Raw genomic sequence first — 12,295 nt, forward strand, 5'->3', positions numbered from 1 at the left:
GCCATGTCTGCCCCCCAGGCCCCAGTCTTGCCTCTACCACCTTGTTATGTTTTGTACCAAACGGGCTGTAGGCTTGCAGAGCAGAGAGCTCATGGGACAGGAGTGTGCCCTCTGGAACCCTCATACACTGTTGGTGGGAATGTGAACTGGTGCAGCCACTCTGGAAAACTGTGTGGAGGTTCCTCAAACAGTTAAAAATATACCTGCCCTACGACCCAGCAATTGCACTGTTGGGGATTTACCCCAAAGATACAAATGCAATGAAACGCCAGGACACCTGCACCCCGATGTTTATAGCAGCAATGGCCACGATAGCCAAACTGTGGAAGGAGCCTCGGTGTCCAACGAAAGATGAATGGATAAAGAAGATGTGGTCTATGCATACAATGGAATATTACTCAGCTATTAGAAATGACAAATACCCACCATTTGCTTCAACGTGGATGGAACTGGAGGGTATTATGCTGAGTGAAGTAAGTCAGTCGGAGAAGGACAAACATTATATGTTCTCATTCATTTGGGGAATATAAATAATAGTGAAAGGGAATATAAGGGAAGAGAGAAGAAATGTGTGGGAAATATCAGAAAGGGAGACAGAACGTAAAGACTGCTAACTCTGGGAAACGAGCTAGGGGTGGTAGAAGGGGAGGAGGGCGGGGGGTGGGAGTGAATGGGTGACGGGCACTGGGGGTTATTCTGTATGTTAGTAAATTGAACACCAATAAAAAATAAATTAAAAAAAAAAAGGAGTGTGCCCTCTGTGTGCTGCTCACTAGTGCATGTCTCACACGTGTCTGCATGAGGTTGGGGAGTGGGTGTTAAGACCTACCCTTCTCACAACCCTGTCGCCAGGTTGTGGGATGGAGCTAACCATCACCTTTGCAAATCTCTCTAGTGGCCATGAGATCACCGTTATCCACCAAAAATAAGCAGCCCAAGGGTCGGGTGCGACGGAGCCGGGTCCCTCCGATTTCTGAGAAATATGACCTTCATGGGGAGTTGGTTTTTTCAAAGCAACTTTAGGGGGTGTGCAGGCAAAAAGAAGGACAAAACCACGGAGACACTGGACTCTTGTTCGAGAATAGTCCCTGGTGTGCTGTGTAGGACAGGTCCCTTCATTACTGAGGGATGCCGCGCTGTCTCTGGGCCTCACCAATTCAGTGGAGATACTAACACGCCTCCTCTGTGGAAATCACTTCCCTAGGAGCTTGGCACCCAGAACCACTGTGACAATCACCGCCACCATCTATCAGGATGCCCCCTGCCTCAGAGTTCCTGGTAGCCTTTTTCAGCTGCTCCAGTGCCCGGCCCCAGGCCTGCCCACTGTGGCCAGGTCTGCCCCAGGCAGCCTTTCCGGCTCCGCAGGCTGTGCCGCTGTGGTCCCCCCACCGCAGCCTCATCGTGGGCTCGATGGGGTATCCACACCACAATTTAGTCTCTGACTCTCTCAGCCAGCCATGGCCCCCTCTTCAGTGCAGTGGGCTGATATAGGGGGGATGTCACGGGGGCTTGGCTGCAAACAGACAGTGCAGAAGCCCTGTAAGCCTCTCCTGCCAGTGTCTCAGAGGCTCCAAGGCACCCCTTACCCCAACCCCTCAGAGCAGGCTTTCCCAGCTGGCCTGGAGCACTCGTGCTCCCAAGGTTACACCATCCAACCCCTACACGATGTGGGGGCTTCTGCCAGCTGACCATCCCAACAAAGGTGTCCTGAGACTTGTGGCCTAGGGTACCCAGGCCCACCTGTGTCTTTGGCAGGAGCAGAAGGGGGGCTGCAGGTGGGAGGTGCCAGCATGAGAGCAGCCTTCCTGGCCTCTCTGCTTGCAGCTGGACGTGCTCCACAGCCTCACCTGGGGCAACTGCTAGGCCTGTGTCTAGAAAGGATTGGACTAGATTGGCTGAGGCACCTGACCCCGCGCTCTGCCTCCTGCCTCGCTTCTCTGGCTGGTGCTCATTTCCACAAACCAGAAACCCCCAGGAGCTGCAGCCACCCACAACCTCTAGAAACATCCACGCCATGGCTGGACATTGACTGTATGAAAGGCCTTTATCAGCTGGAGCTTGGGAGGGAGTCTCCCCGTAGCTCCACCCTGAAGCCCTGCCTGGGCTCCTGCAGCCTGAGATAGCTCTGCCAGCCGCCTGCCCTCGTGTCACATTATCGTGCAGAGAAAATTGGAAAAGAATATATAGAACACGATACTTTTATATAACAATTTAAAATATGGAAAATCACAGTGTATCTGGGCAGGACACACACAGATAAACACGGGCCCTGGAGGCACTAACTGTCCGTGTGTTCTTGCCCCATGTTACCAAGAAGGATGTGGGGCAGCAGCAGGGATCCAGCAGCTTGGTCCAGCCCCAGGGTGGCTGAGCAGGGTCCTGCCCCTGCAGCCTGGCTGGAGGCAGCTGGTGGCCGGGGCAGCCTCAGGAGGGGGGTGTGGGAGGGCGGGCACAGCTCTGCAATAATTCATGTTTACGGAGGAGGAGGAGTGGTGGGGGATGGGGAGCTCAGGCTCTGCTGCCAGGTGAAGCTGGCCGCACTTGTTCTTGGTGACGGGGCTTTTTTAGTGCGTGTCGATTATTTCATAGTTTACACTAAAGAGGAGCCAAGGAGACAGAGGGATGAGACAAGCAAGGAGCGTGTTGGAGGCCTGGGTGTGGGGACTGGATCAGATCGGTCCCTGCTCTCCCTGGGGGCCACGGCCTTGGAGTAGCCTCCCCGGGGCCAGGGGCCATGAGGAATGTTCCATATTCTGGCGGTCAGAGTAACGGAGAGAGAAACCAGTGCAGTCGGCTCTCATGCTGTGTCTTGCTAAATCTGATCATTTTCACAGGTATCCAAGTTAAAGGTTATTAAGGTATTGTGCACAAAGACTTTGAGATCCCTCCCTGGGGTGGCTCAGGTGGGACTGGGATGCACTGAGGCTCAGAAGGGTGAGAGGTGAGGCTCTGCTCTCCCCAGCCTCGGGCGGAGGACTGGGCCTCAGGACTGTGGGTCCAGCTGTCTCTGGGCGGCCCCCAGGAGGAAGGGAAGCACCTGGCAGTTTCAGTTTCCGACAGGAAGCTGCTGCTCCTATCTCACTCGCCCCAGCTGCAGCCTCGGCCGAAGCTCTGGGTGGCAGCCCCGCCCGGAGAGCCCCCAGGTGGGGACAGCCCCTCTGGCCGAGACAAGGAAGCCTGGCTGAGGAGCCACGGCCGAGCAGAGCCCCTCGAGGCCTCCGGGCCTCCCAGCCCTTGGGAGTATGATGCTCGGTGTGGGGGGGGTGGGCATGAAGGCAGGAGGGGCTCTGACTTGCATTGCTCATCACCTGACTGTCACCTGCTTTTAGGACTTGAGGTCCCAACCTTGATGTAGAGAATGTTGTGGTGGTAGAGGAGCAGGGAACTACCCCTAACCCTGTGGGACATCACAACGGTGCCCTCCATGGAGGGCCCTGGGAAGTGCGTGGCACAGACAAGGGGCCCCTGAAGGCAGGCCTGGTGGCAGGTGGCCATGCAGTATGCAGTGGTGAGGAGACTCCGCGACTGACTCTGAGCTGCATGGCCAGGTGGTGACATGGGGCTGGGGTCTTGAGGTCTTGTCTCTTAGGAAGGGAGCCCGACTGTTAGGAGAGCCTTGCACCCGGACCTGGGGCTGAGGGGCCCATCTCTGAGGAAGCCCCAAATCTGGCACAGGGTGTTCAAGGCTAAATCCAGCTGGCCCCCCCCCCCCCCAGGCTGAGATCTGAGGCTGATGCAGCTGGCAGCAAAGAGCATGGCCAGGGGGACCATGGGCAGAGGTCCCTCCTGCCCTCCCACTGGCCTTCCTCTCACTCTGCTCCCCCTCATAGGGTCTGTGAGGTTGGGGCTTTCCACAACACTCAAAATGCACCCCAACTTGGGAGGGAAGGAGGAAGCTCTGGGAGCCACAGGGCGGGGTAAGTTCTGCAGTTCCTTCTCCACTGGACGCTCTCAGCTGCCCCGAGTGGCCTGTGAGTGGAGGGCCTGCAGGGGTCACGGGCAAGCTCCTAGGGGCAGTGAGTGTGGGGCCCTAGAGGGTCTGGAGGTCTGGGGCCAGAGGTGGGCGCTGTGCCGGAGCTGTCCCTCACCATCCCTCTCTGGGAGCTGGCTGTTGTCCCTGCATCACAGATGGAGACAGGCCTGCGGGGTTACGGGGTTGCCACCAGCCCTCCCAGCTCGGCCATGATCTGGTCCAATGTTGCCTCACGGCTGAGAGACAGAGGCAGGGAGGCCATGCAGAGCAGAGCACAGACCACAACCCTGGCCGCATCCTCAGCTCAGCCTCCTCTGAACAGCTCTGTCCCCTCCTGGGCCGCCTCACCCCCTACCATCCGACTCTCATCAGGAGGTCTGTGGGGCTCTGCGGGCCCTGGGGATGGTCACCAGTAGCACGAGGACTGGACCCTGGCCGAGGGTGCCACACACAAGGCCACGTCATCAGGCCAGGGATGGGAGATGGCCCTGGCTTCAAGGGCAGTGCTGCGGCTGCCTCCCCACCGTTGGCCCCATGTGTCAGACCTGCAGGCCCAGCTGTACCTTTGTCCAGCATCCCCTCCAGGTGCAAGTCCCTATGGGCATGTGGCCCACACTGCTTCCTCTCAGAAAGGGACCCCTCACCACACCCGCCCCTCCGAGAGCCACACCAGAGGGCCTCACCCTTCCCGAGCCTTCAGCTGCAGGGAGTGGCGCTCAAAACCACTGGGGATAAGCCAGTGGACAATGATAAACCTGGGGCTGCTGCGGCAGCCAGCAGAGGGGGCTTGGCTGGAGGGGCCCAGGGCCGGGCAGGCACTCCACCAGCATCATGGGCTGTGTGTGGTCCAGGTGTCAGCTGCACCTGCCCTTGGCCCCCTCAGGTGAAGCGAGCAGATCCCACCGCAGGTACGGAAACGGTCCAGTCAGTGGCTGCGATGCCCAGCAAAGCTTTCATGTCTGGAGTGGTGGAAGCAACAGGGATCCATTTTCTGAGGGCCCACCTTGGGGAGGGCACTCGCCGGACAGGGAGGCCCTCAGCCCTGCAAGGTCGTGCTGTGTGACCTTGGGCAGGTTTCCTGGCCTTTCTGATTTGTGTCCTCATCTTACAATCAGGCTTATGACGCCTTGAAGGGCAACTGGGGGGAAGTGCACCCAAGCCCAGGGAGGAGTCTGCAGTGGATTTCCCGGTCCTGCCTCAACTACCTTGTCCCTTCCTGCAGCCCAAGGAACAGTGGGACCAGCACCCGTGCCCCTGTTGTCAGGGCGATGCCCCGAGCACCACGTTCTGGGGAAAGTGTCAGGCCTCCTGGCGCACAACCCTCCCCTCACAGGAGGATTGCAGAACCCCCAGCAGTGCCGCCCAGGCCCTCCCTCCAACAACAGAGTGCTGCACCTGATTCCTCCTGACCCACCAGCTCTGCAGCTCGGGAGAGTCAGTCTGCCTCTGACCAGGGCTCTGGGACCTGCAGCCAGTGGGCACCAGGACAAGAGGGCAGGACAGAGGGCTCTGGGACCTGCAGCCAGTGGGCACCAGGACAAGAGGGCAGGACAGAGGGAGCTGTTGCTCCCCTGCTCTGGTCCCTGCTGTCTGGCACTGTCTTCAGGCTGCGAGGGATCGGACCTGCAGAGCCCCCAGGGGCACCCTCCAGCTGGAAGACGTGCCAAGGTCACCACGTCCTGGTCCCCATTGCCTGGGAGGAAGCTGGGTTCCATGCGGACATGCTCTCAGGAGGCTCTGTTGCTAGCCCTACCTGGCTGGCCCCATGTCTGACTCTAGGTTCTGAGTGGGTCTCCACACCTGTAGGGATCCATCTAGCCGGGTTGGGGGCTGGAGGTAGACACAGCCGAAGGGGGTTCAGGTGGGCCTCAGAAGCCCTCCACAGCCTCAGCCAAAGCAGCCCTCTCTGTGGACGAGGCCTCAGGCTGACCTCTGGTTCAGATCCCCCTCTGGCCATGATGGCAGGGGGAAGGGGAGAGTCTCACCCAGAGTCATTCGGTGGTGCCAAGTGACCTATCCAGATCCCACCATCTCCAGGAGGGCCAGATCCCCCCAGTAACTGGCCACAGGGCTCCCCACTGCAAGTATGGGTGCCCTCCAGGTGCATCTCTGAACACTTCCCCCTGGGGGCTGAAAGGTCAGCCCCCAGGTCTAGCTCTGGGCCCTGACACTTCTGCTGCGTGACTCCAGCAAGTCACCCTCCATTCTTTGTCTGACAGTGGCCGTCACGACAGATTTAGAACCTGGAGAGCAATGCAGGTGTCCCACATGGTCCCTGCCGTGGCATCAGCAGGCACTGTTGTGTGTGTGGTGGTCAACTCTCCTCTGGGTACTGGCTGCATTCACTCACATCAGGTGCTGAGCACCCTGAGGGCCAGCACTGCTATGGGCATCGGGGGTCGGTGAGCAGACCGCGGAGCCAGCACACCAGTGCGATCGGGAGACAGATGATAGATAAATACGGAGACCCAGGAAATGCCTGGTTTGTTGGCTAGAATAAGTGGAAGGGGGAAAATGCAGCGGAAAAGTGGAGGTTGGGAGGGAGCAGGGCAGATGCCTGAGGGAAAGGGTCTCAAGGAAGGAACGGCATGTGCTAAGGCCCGGGGGCTGGAAGGACAAGACTGAGGGAGGGAAGCCAGGCAGAGAGGGCAGGCATGCAGGTGCGATGTGATCCAGCTGAATTTTTCATAGGCTCACTCTTGCACATGACAAAGACCGAAGACAAGACCAAAAAATGACTAATGACAACGCAGCTCAGCAAAGTGCCACGAGAAGCATCCCCACTGGTGCCCACCTCCATCCTGGGCAGCCATCTGAGGGTCACCCCAGGCGCAGTTTCCTGCCGCAGCTGTGCCAGTGGGACATGCATGCGGTGTTCTAATGACAAGAGTTTCACCAGTACCCACTGCAGCCTGACCTCGGGCTCTGTAACAAGTGATATGAAAGACATGGAGTCCAGGGGCACCTCTGCCAGCCTGGCGCTCCCTCGGAGGGTGGGTGGAACTCCCAGGGAGCTCCTTGCTCCCCAGGAGCTACCCCCGCCATCCTCTCCCCTCCCTTGGCTAACAGCTACTGAGGCCTCATCCAGAGCAGTTGTCTCTGGGAAGGAGCACTGGATGAAGAGTCCTGGCTTAGCTGTAGGCAGCTCTGGCCTCTCCCGGGGCCACTCCTCTGGCTGCGCCTACCCTGCTCAACCATAGTCACGGAAGTGAAAGTGGGTGAGAAAGCCCCACGTGGCCCGGTGCTGAGCCAAGTTAACATGGGGGCGTCTCTTTTCACTCAAGATACCTTGAGAAGTGAAAGCCTTCTTTGCCTCCTGCAGCTGCTCCTGGGGCCGCTTCCTCCAGAAAGCCATCCTGGATCACACCCACCCTGCAGCTCCAGCTTCTTGGGCTCAAATTCAGGGTTGGATGGGTGGGGTGGCTGGTGAGCATCCTCCCGTGGGCCAGGCCCAGGAAGCTGATGGCGTGGCGATGGCATGGGAAAGGGACAGGCATGTTCCAGCAGAAAGTGCTGGCCCTGGGGAAAGCACTCGACATTTCCCGCAGGATGAAGGGAGCCCTGCTTTCCCCAGGGAAGCAGAGTCGGACTTCCTGTTTGTCAGGACATGAGCCTCGGGGGTTGGGGGGTTTGGCACCTGAAATCAAGCTTCTTGACTGAGGCCAGAGCTCCTGTTGGTCCAGAGCTGTGTGCCCTGCTCCTGTCTGTCCTGGGGGACCTCTGTGCCCTGGGGGACCATCTGGGGACCTTGGGGGATGCTGGGGGCTTCCAACAGCCCCACTCCTGTCCCTGTCCTGGGCTCTCCCAGCACCCCACCTCCCCCCCTTCACACCTCAGGCAGGAGATCAGCCTCCAGACCTGTTTAACCTTTGACCTTTACTGCTCCCCATCCCTGCCAGGGTGCTGCTAGATTCCTGCCAGGACCAGCTCATCTGGCAGTGGCTCTTCGGAGGCTTTTCTCCTCCTGGTTCCGTCTGCAGGGGCTCCTTGCACCTCTGCTCTTGCCTGCTGTGTGCCCCTGGGAACCTTGGGATCCTTCTCTGTGGCATGCGGGCTTGGCACCATCCTGACCTAGGAGCCCCCAGCACCATGTCTGAGAGGGGAGCAGGAGGTAGGGGTGAGGTCTGTCACCTCGGGTCTGGGTGGGGCCTAAGTGAAGGGGAAGTGCACGCGGAGGTGGGAGGTGGGAACAGAGCAGGGACGGGAGGGCCACCCCTCACATGGCGACGGCACACACAAACTCCAACAACAAACTCGCTAACTAACAATACTTTGTACACAGACGCGGGTGGATGGTCACGGACCATGTCACAGGTCAGGCGGTCACGGGGTGGTGGGCAGACAGGGGCTTTATGCGCTCCAACCCCAGAGGCCCTGGACCTTCGCTCTGTGAATATACCAGTGTCTTGCCAGTCCCTACAAGCATGGCCCAGGGCCGTGGCTGAGTGGATGAGGGTGGGGGCGTCGGGGCAGGGATGGCCTTGCCCTCTGGAGGTCCTGGGCCTCCCTGGCAGCTGGTGGCCACGTGCCCATGCCCTGACCATGGCCATGACAGAAGAGGACCATAGGCTCTGGGCACTGTCCCCCAAGCCTGATGCGTTGATGCACATGGGACGGCTGGAGATCTGCTCACCTGGATTGGGGGGGCCCAAATCCAATGGTAAGTGTCCCTATAGGAAGGGGAGAGGACACAGGGACACAGAGGAGGAGATGTGTGTAGACAGGGGCAGAGACTGGAGGGACGTGGCCACAGCAGGAGTCCCGGGAGCCCCCTCTGGGGCTCACACCTTGATTGTCCTGTCCTGGGCTCTCCCAGAACTGGGAGGGAATAGAGTTCTTTCCTAAGCCACCTGGTGTCTGGTAATTGTCACAGAGGTCCCAGGAAGTCGATATGGCGGGAAAGGCCTGCCTGGCGGAGAACGTGCCAGAGAAGAGCCTGGGGTCCAGCAAAGCGAGAGGAGGCTGGTGAGGATGGCGCTGGAAGTGCCCTGGGGTGGATAAGCCACTTGGTGACTGTGGTGGCCCAAGGCTGGGCTCCTCCAGGGTCAGGATGGGACCTTCTGTGGGATATCGCCCACACCTACCAACGTCCTAGTCTGCATTTACTCGGACTTTTCCAGGGATGGGATGCTCATTATCCCCCTGGTCACATGTCAGCTGCAGTCTGGACCCCACCTTGTCCCTCTCTGGTGGCACCAAAGAGCCCTGACTCAGTTTCTCTCCTAGGGTGATCATAGTAGTCTGCCTCCAGCCTCCTCTGCTTCAGGCTACATTGGAGGGCTTCCAGTACTTCCGTCCTGACCCCTTCCCAGGTATCCTGGCTCCCCTCCCCCTGTCCTGCGGGGGGCCACAGCAGCCTGATTGTCAATGTCCTCATCTGCAAAATGGGAACAAGTGTCTGCACAGCTCCTGGTGCATACAATAGGCGCCTAATCAATCCGTGTGAAGTAATCACTCCTCTGAAGGGAGCCACTCCTTCTCACTCTGCAGTCAAGCCCCCACTCCCTCCCCGAGCGGGTCCACCAGGCACGGGGTCCTGAGCAATCCTGGACCTCTGCCACAAACAGGGCTGGTGAGTCCCCAGGTCCCCAACGAGGCTGCTCAGGGCTTGCCCAGTGCTCTGCGGCACTCCGATGGCCAGAGTGGCAAGGTTGTGTGCCCTGTCCCCAGTGCCCACATCCTACCAGGCAGGAGGGCAGCCAGAGTGGCGTTCAGAGACACTTGCCCTCAGACAGAAAGGTTGCATACCCCCCTTCAAAGACGTCACTTTCCATTGTCCTGTTCATAGTTCAGAGCCATTTTACATGTTTTGGGGTCTCAAAGGTTTTCATGGACTCTCGGGGTGCCTGTGGGCCCCAGAAACTGCAAGGTAGAGCCGTGCTTCCCACAGGCCTGTCCTGGCCCCCAAGACCCCAGACCTCCCAAGGCTCCCCCAGCTGGGCCCCACCCCCTGCTTCCTTCCGTGGTGCCTTCCTTCGGGCAGCCTTGGGGCAGGATGGCTCCCAGCGTGAAGACAGGGTGTAAGAGCATCTCAGGACTCTTGTGCCCACAGAAGTCCCCAGTCTGGCACACCAGCCCAAAACCCACTGCTCTGTGAGCCCCCCAAGCAAGCGCCGACCCAGGGCCAATCGATCGGTGGCTGGGATTCTGCACCAGAGGTCCACCCAGACAATCTGCTCTGGGTGCCTGAAGACCAGCCGACGCCATGGGGACCTTGTGAGCACAGCCGTGTTCACTGACACCTCCTGGCCTCAGATTCCTCCCATGGGCTAACCCCCCACCCCATCCAAACAAAATAGCAACCAGCAACTCTCCTGCACGACGCCCCCCCATCTGCCCTTTCCTCCTCAGTCTTTGAGAAGCCGTTCCTACACTCCATCAGGGAGTGAGAGGACAGGATGTGACACACGAGGAAACTGAGGCCCAGGTGAGGACGGGTTGGCCCGAGGGCACAGTGGTGGGTAGCAGAACCAGGCTGCTAGTTCCAGGACAGCGGGGGCTGCCCCAGGAAGGGAGGGGGCTGTGGTACCCACCAGGAACTTGATGGGACCAGAGCCTCTGGCCAGCCCGAGGGGTGGGGGACTGCGCCCCGGGCCAGCGACCTGGTACCTCCCTGGAGGTATCTGAATCACCCACACTTAGTAGAAGTCAATGGCACATCCATTATTGTGTGTCAGGGTGGCCTTGTGCCCACCTGGCGTGCTAGTCTGGATGTATCAGGTGACTGATGGAGCCAGTGTCGGGGGCTGGCCCTGGGGCCCCTGGACAGCAGCAGGTGACAGATACCCCTGGGTCGGCCTGCTGGACATGAGTGTCAGGGGTCCACTTGGACTCTGGATGTGGCTGCATCAGTGGGATTTGGGGCTGTGAGCTCTGGAAGGTTCCAAAGTCTCCTCTGCACATGGCCACAGGGTGTGGGCTGGGGAGAGCGGCCGCCTGCTTGCAGCTATGCCGGCCTCCCAGGTCTTGGGGTGACATCCTACAAGGCTTGCAGGGACTTTGCAGGGGTCAGGGGGAGTCAGGGCGGCCTCCTCCAGAGTCAGCAGCCCATGGGGAAGGGGAACAGCCTGGGTCCTCCCTGCCCCCCACCTCCCTCTGACACAGCTCCAAAGGGCAAGAGTCTTGGCAGAGATTGCTCATCGAGGGGTACTGGGGTTGAGTCCCGGACCATGACTTGATCCTGGGACCCTGGGCCAGCACTCCTTCCCTGTGGCCTCGGTGTCTTCATCAAACCTTAAGTCCTGCTGTCCTCCTAGGAGGAGGGCTCTGGGCACCCACCACCTTCCTCACCGACTCCTGGGACCCTGCCCACGCAGGAAGACAGCCCACTCCCTCCTAGGTGGGACTGAGCAGGCCCACCTCCAGCATCTGCCTCGGGGTGGGGCAGCCACACCCAGCCTGGCACCTGCCAGGTCATCCTGGGGCCACCTGTCCCAGCTGTGTGGGACCGAGCCCTGGGGGAGGCTGTGTTGGTGTTTGAGGTGAGTCAACACGGCTGACTCGTGCTGTCAACAGAGCCGGGCAGGCAGCAGCTTGGAGATGTCACACTCCAGCCACCTGCTCCAGCTGCCCCCCGCCCCTCCCACCCCTGTCATCCCCTTACCTGGGCCGCCCTTCCTGGGACCCCGGGGCACTGAGCCGCTGGTGGACGCCGGGAGCCTGCTGTCCAGCAAGGGGGATGCCCGGGACATGGGTCCGGAGGTGGGTCTGAGAGACAGTCCTGGTGCCGGGCGAGTGGTGGGCAGCCTTCTGGGGCCGACACGAGGCCAGCGCCCCAGAGCTGCTGGAGCGCCTTTCCCGACCGCGTGGGGAACGGATGGGAGGCCACAGCCAGCCTGGCCTTCTCACAGCGGAGGCCTCCGGCCCCAGACAGCTCCGGGCCTCCTCGCGCTGCCCGCCAGCCTGGGGAAGGGGCGGGCGGCCGCAGGGGCTCATGTGATGCAGGGCGGGCCTGGGGAGGCGCCGGTGGGGGAGGTCTCCCCGCAGCCAGCAGGCGAGGCAGCCAGCTGTGTCACCGTGATAGTACGGCTGGGGCCGGGGAAGCAGCCTGCAGCTGTGCCCACCGCTTCCTCAGCAGGAACCATCTGGGCCCGGCCCTGCCCGGCCTTCCCTCACGGCCATTCCGGTCTGACTTTCCAACAACTTCCTCCTCCCGCGGCCTGGTGACACCCCACCCACCTGCAGCCTGGATGGCCTGAATCGCCGGGCATGTTTCCTCGACCAGGGCTGGGGGACAGTGTTCAGGCCGACGGAGCCCCCGACCCAACATGCCCCCCCACCCCGAAGCTCGCACCCAGCCCTACCTGCAGCCTGGGGTGCTTC

General features: G+C 60.4%; 1 protein-coding gene across 1 annotated transcript in view; it reads right to left on the reverse strand.

Annotated features, from left to right (window-relative positions):
* Nucleotides 1–11,999, reverse strand: part of CBFA2T3 (CBFA2/RUNX1 partner transcriptional co-repressor 3) — a 91,699-nt gene extending 79,700 nt beyond the window's left edge. Inside the window, exon 1 of the mRNA XM_077891134.1 lies at nucleotides 11,577–11,999. Coding sequence (XP_077747260.1) covers nucleotides 11,577–11,664 — 88 coding nt within the window. The 5' untranslated portion in view covers nucleotides 11,665–11,999. The remainder of the gene's footprint in view (nucleotides 1–11,576) is intronic.
* Between the last annotated feature and the right edge of the window lie 296 nt (nucleotides 12,000–12,295).

The sequence above is a fragment of the Canis aureus genome, chromosome 3, assembly GCF_053574225.1.
Source record: "Canis aureus isolate CA01 chromosome 3, VMU_Caureus_v.1.0, whole genome shotgun sequence".
Lineage (NCBI taxonomy): Eukaryota > Metazoa > Chordata > Mammalia > Carnivora > Canidae > Canis > Canis aureus.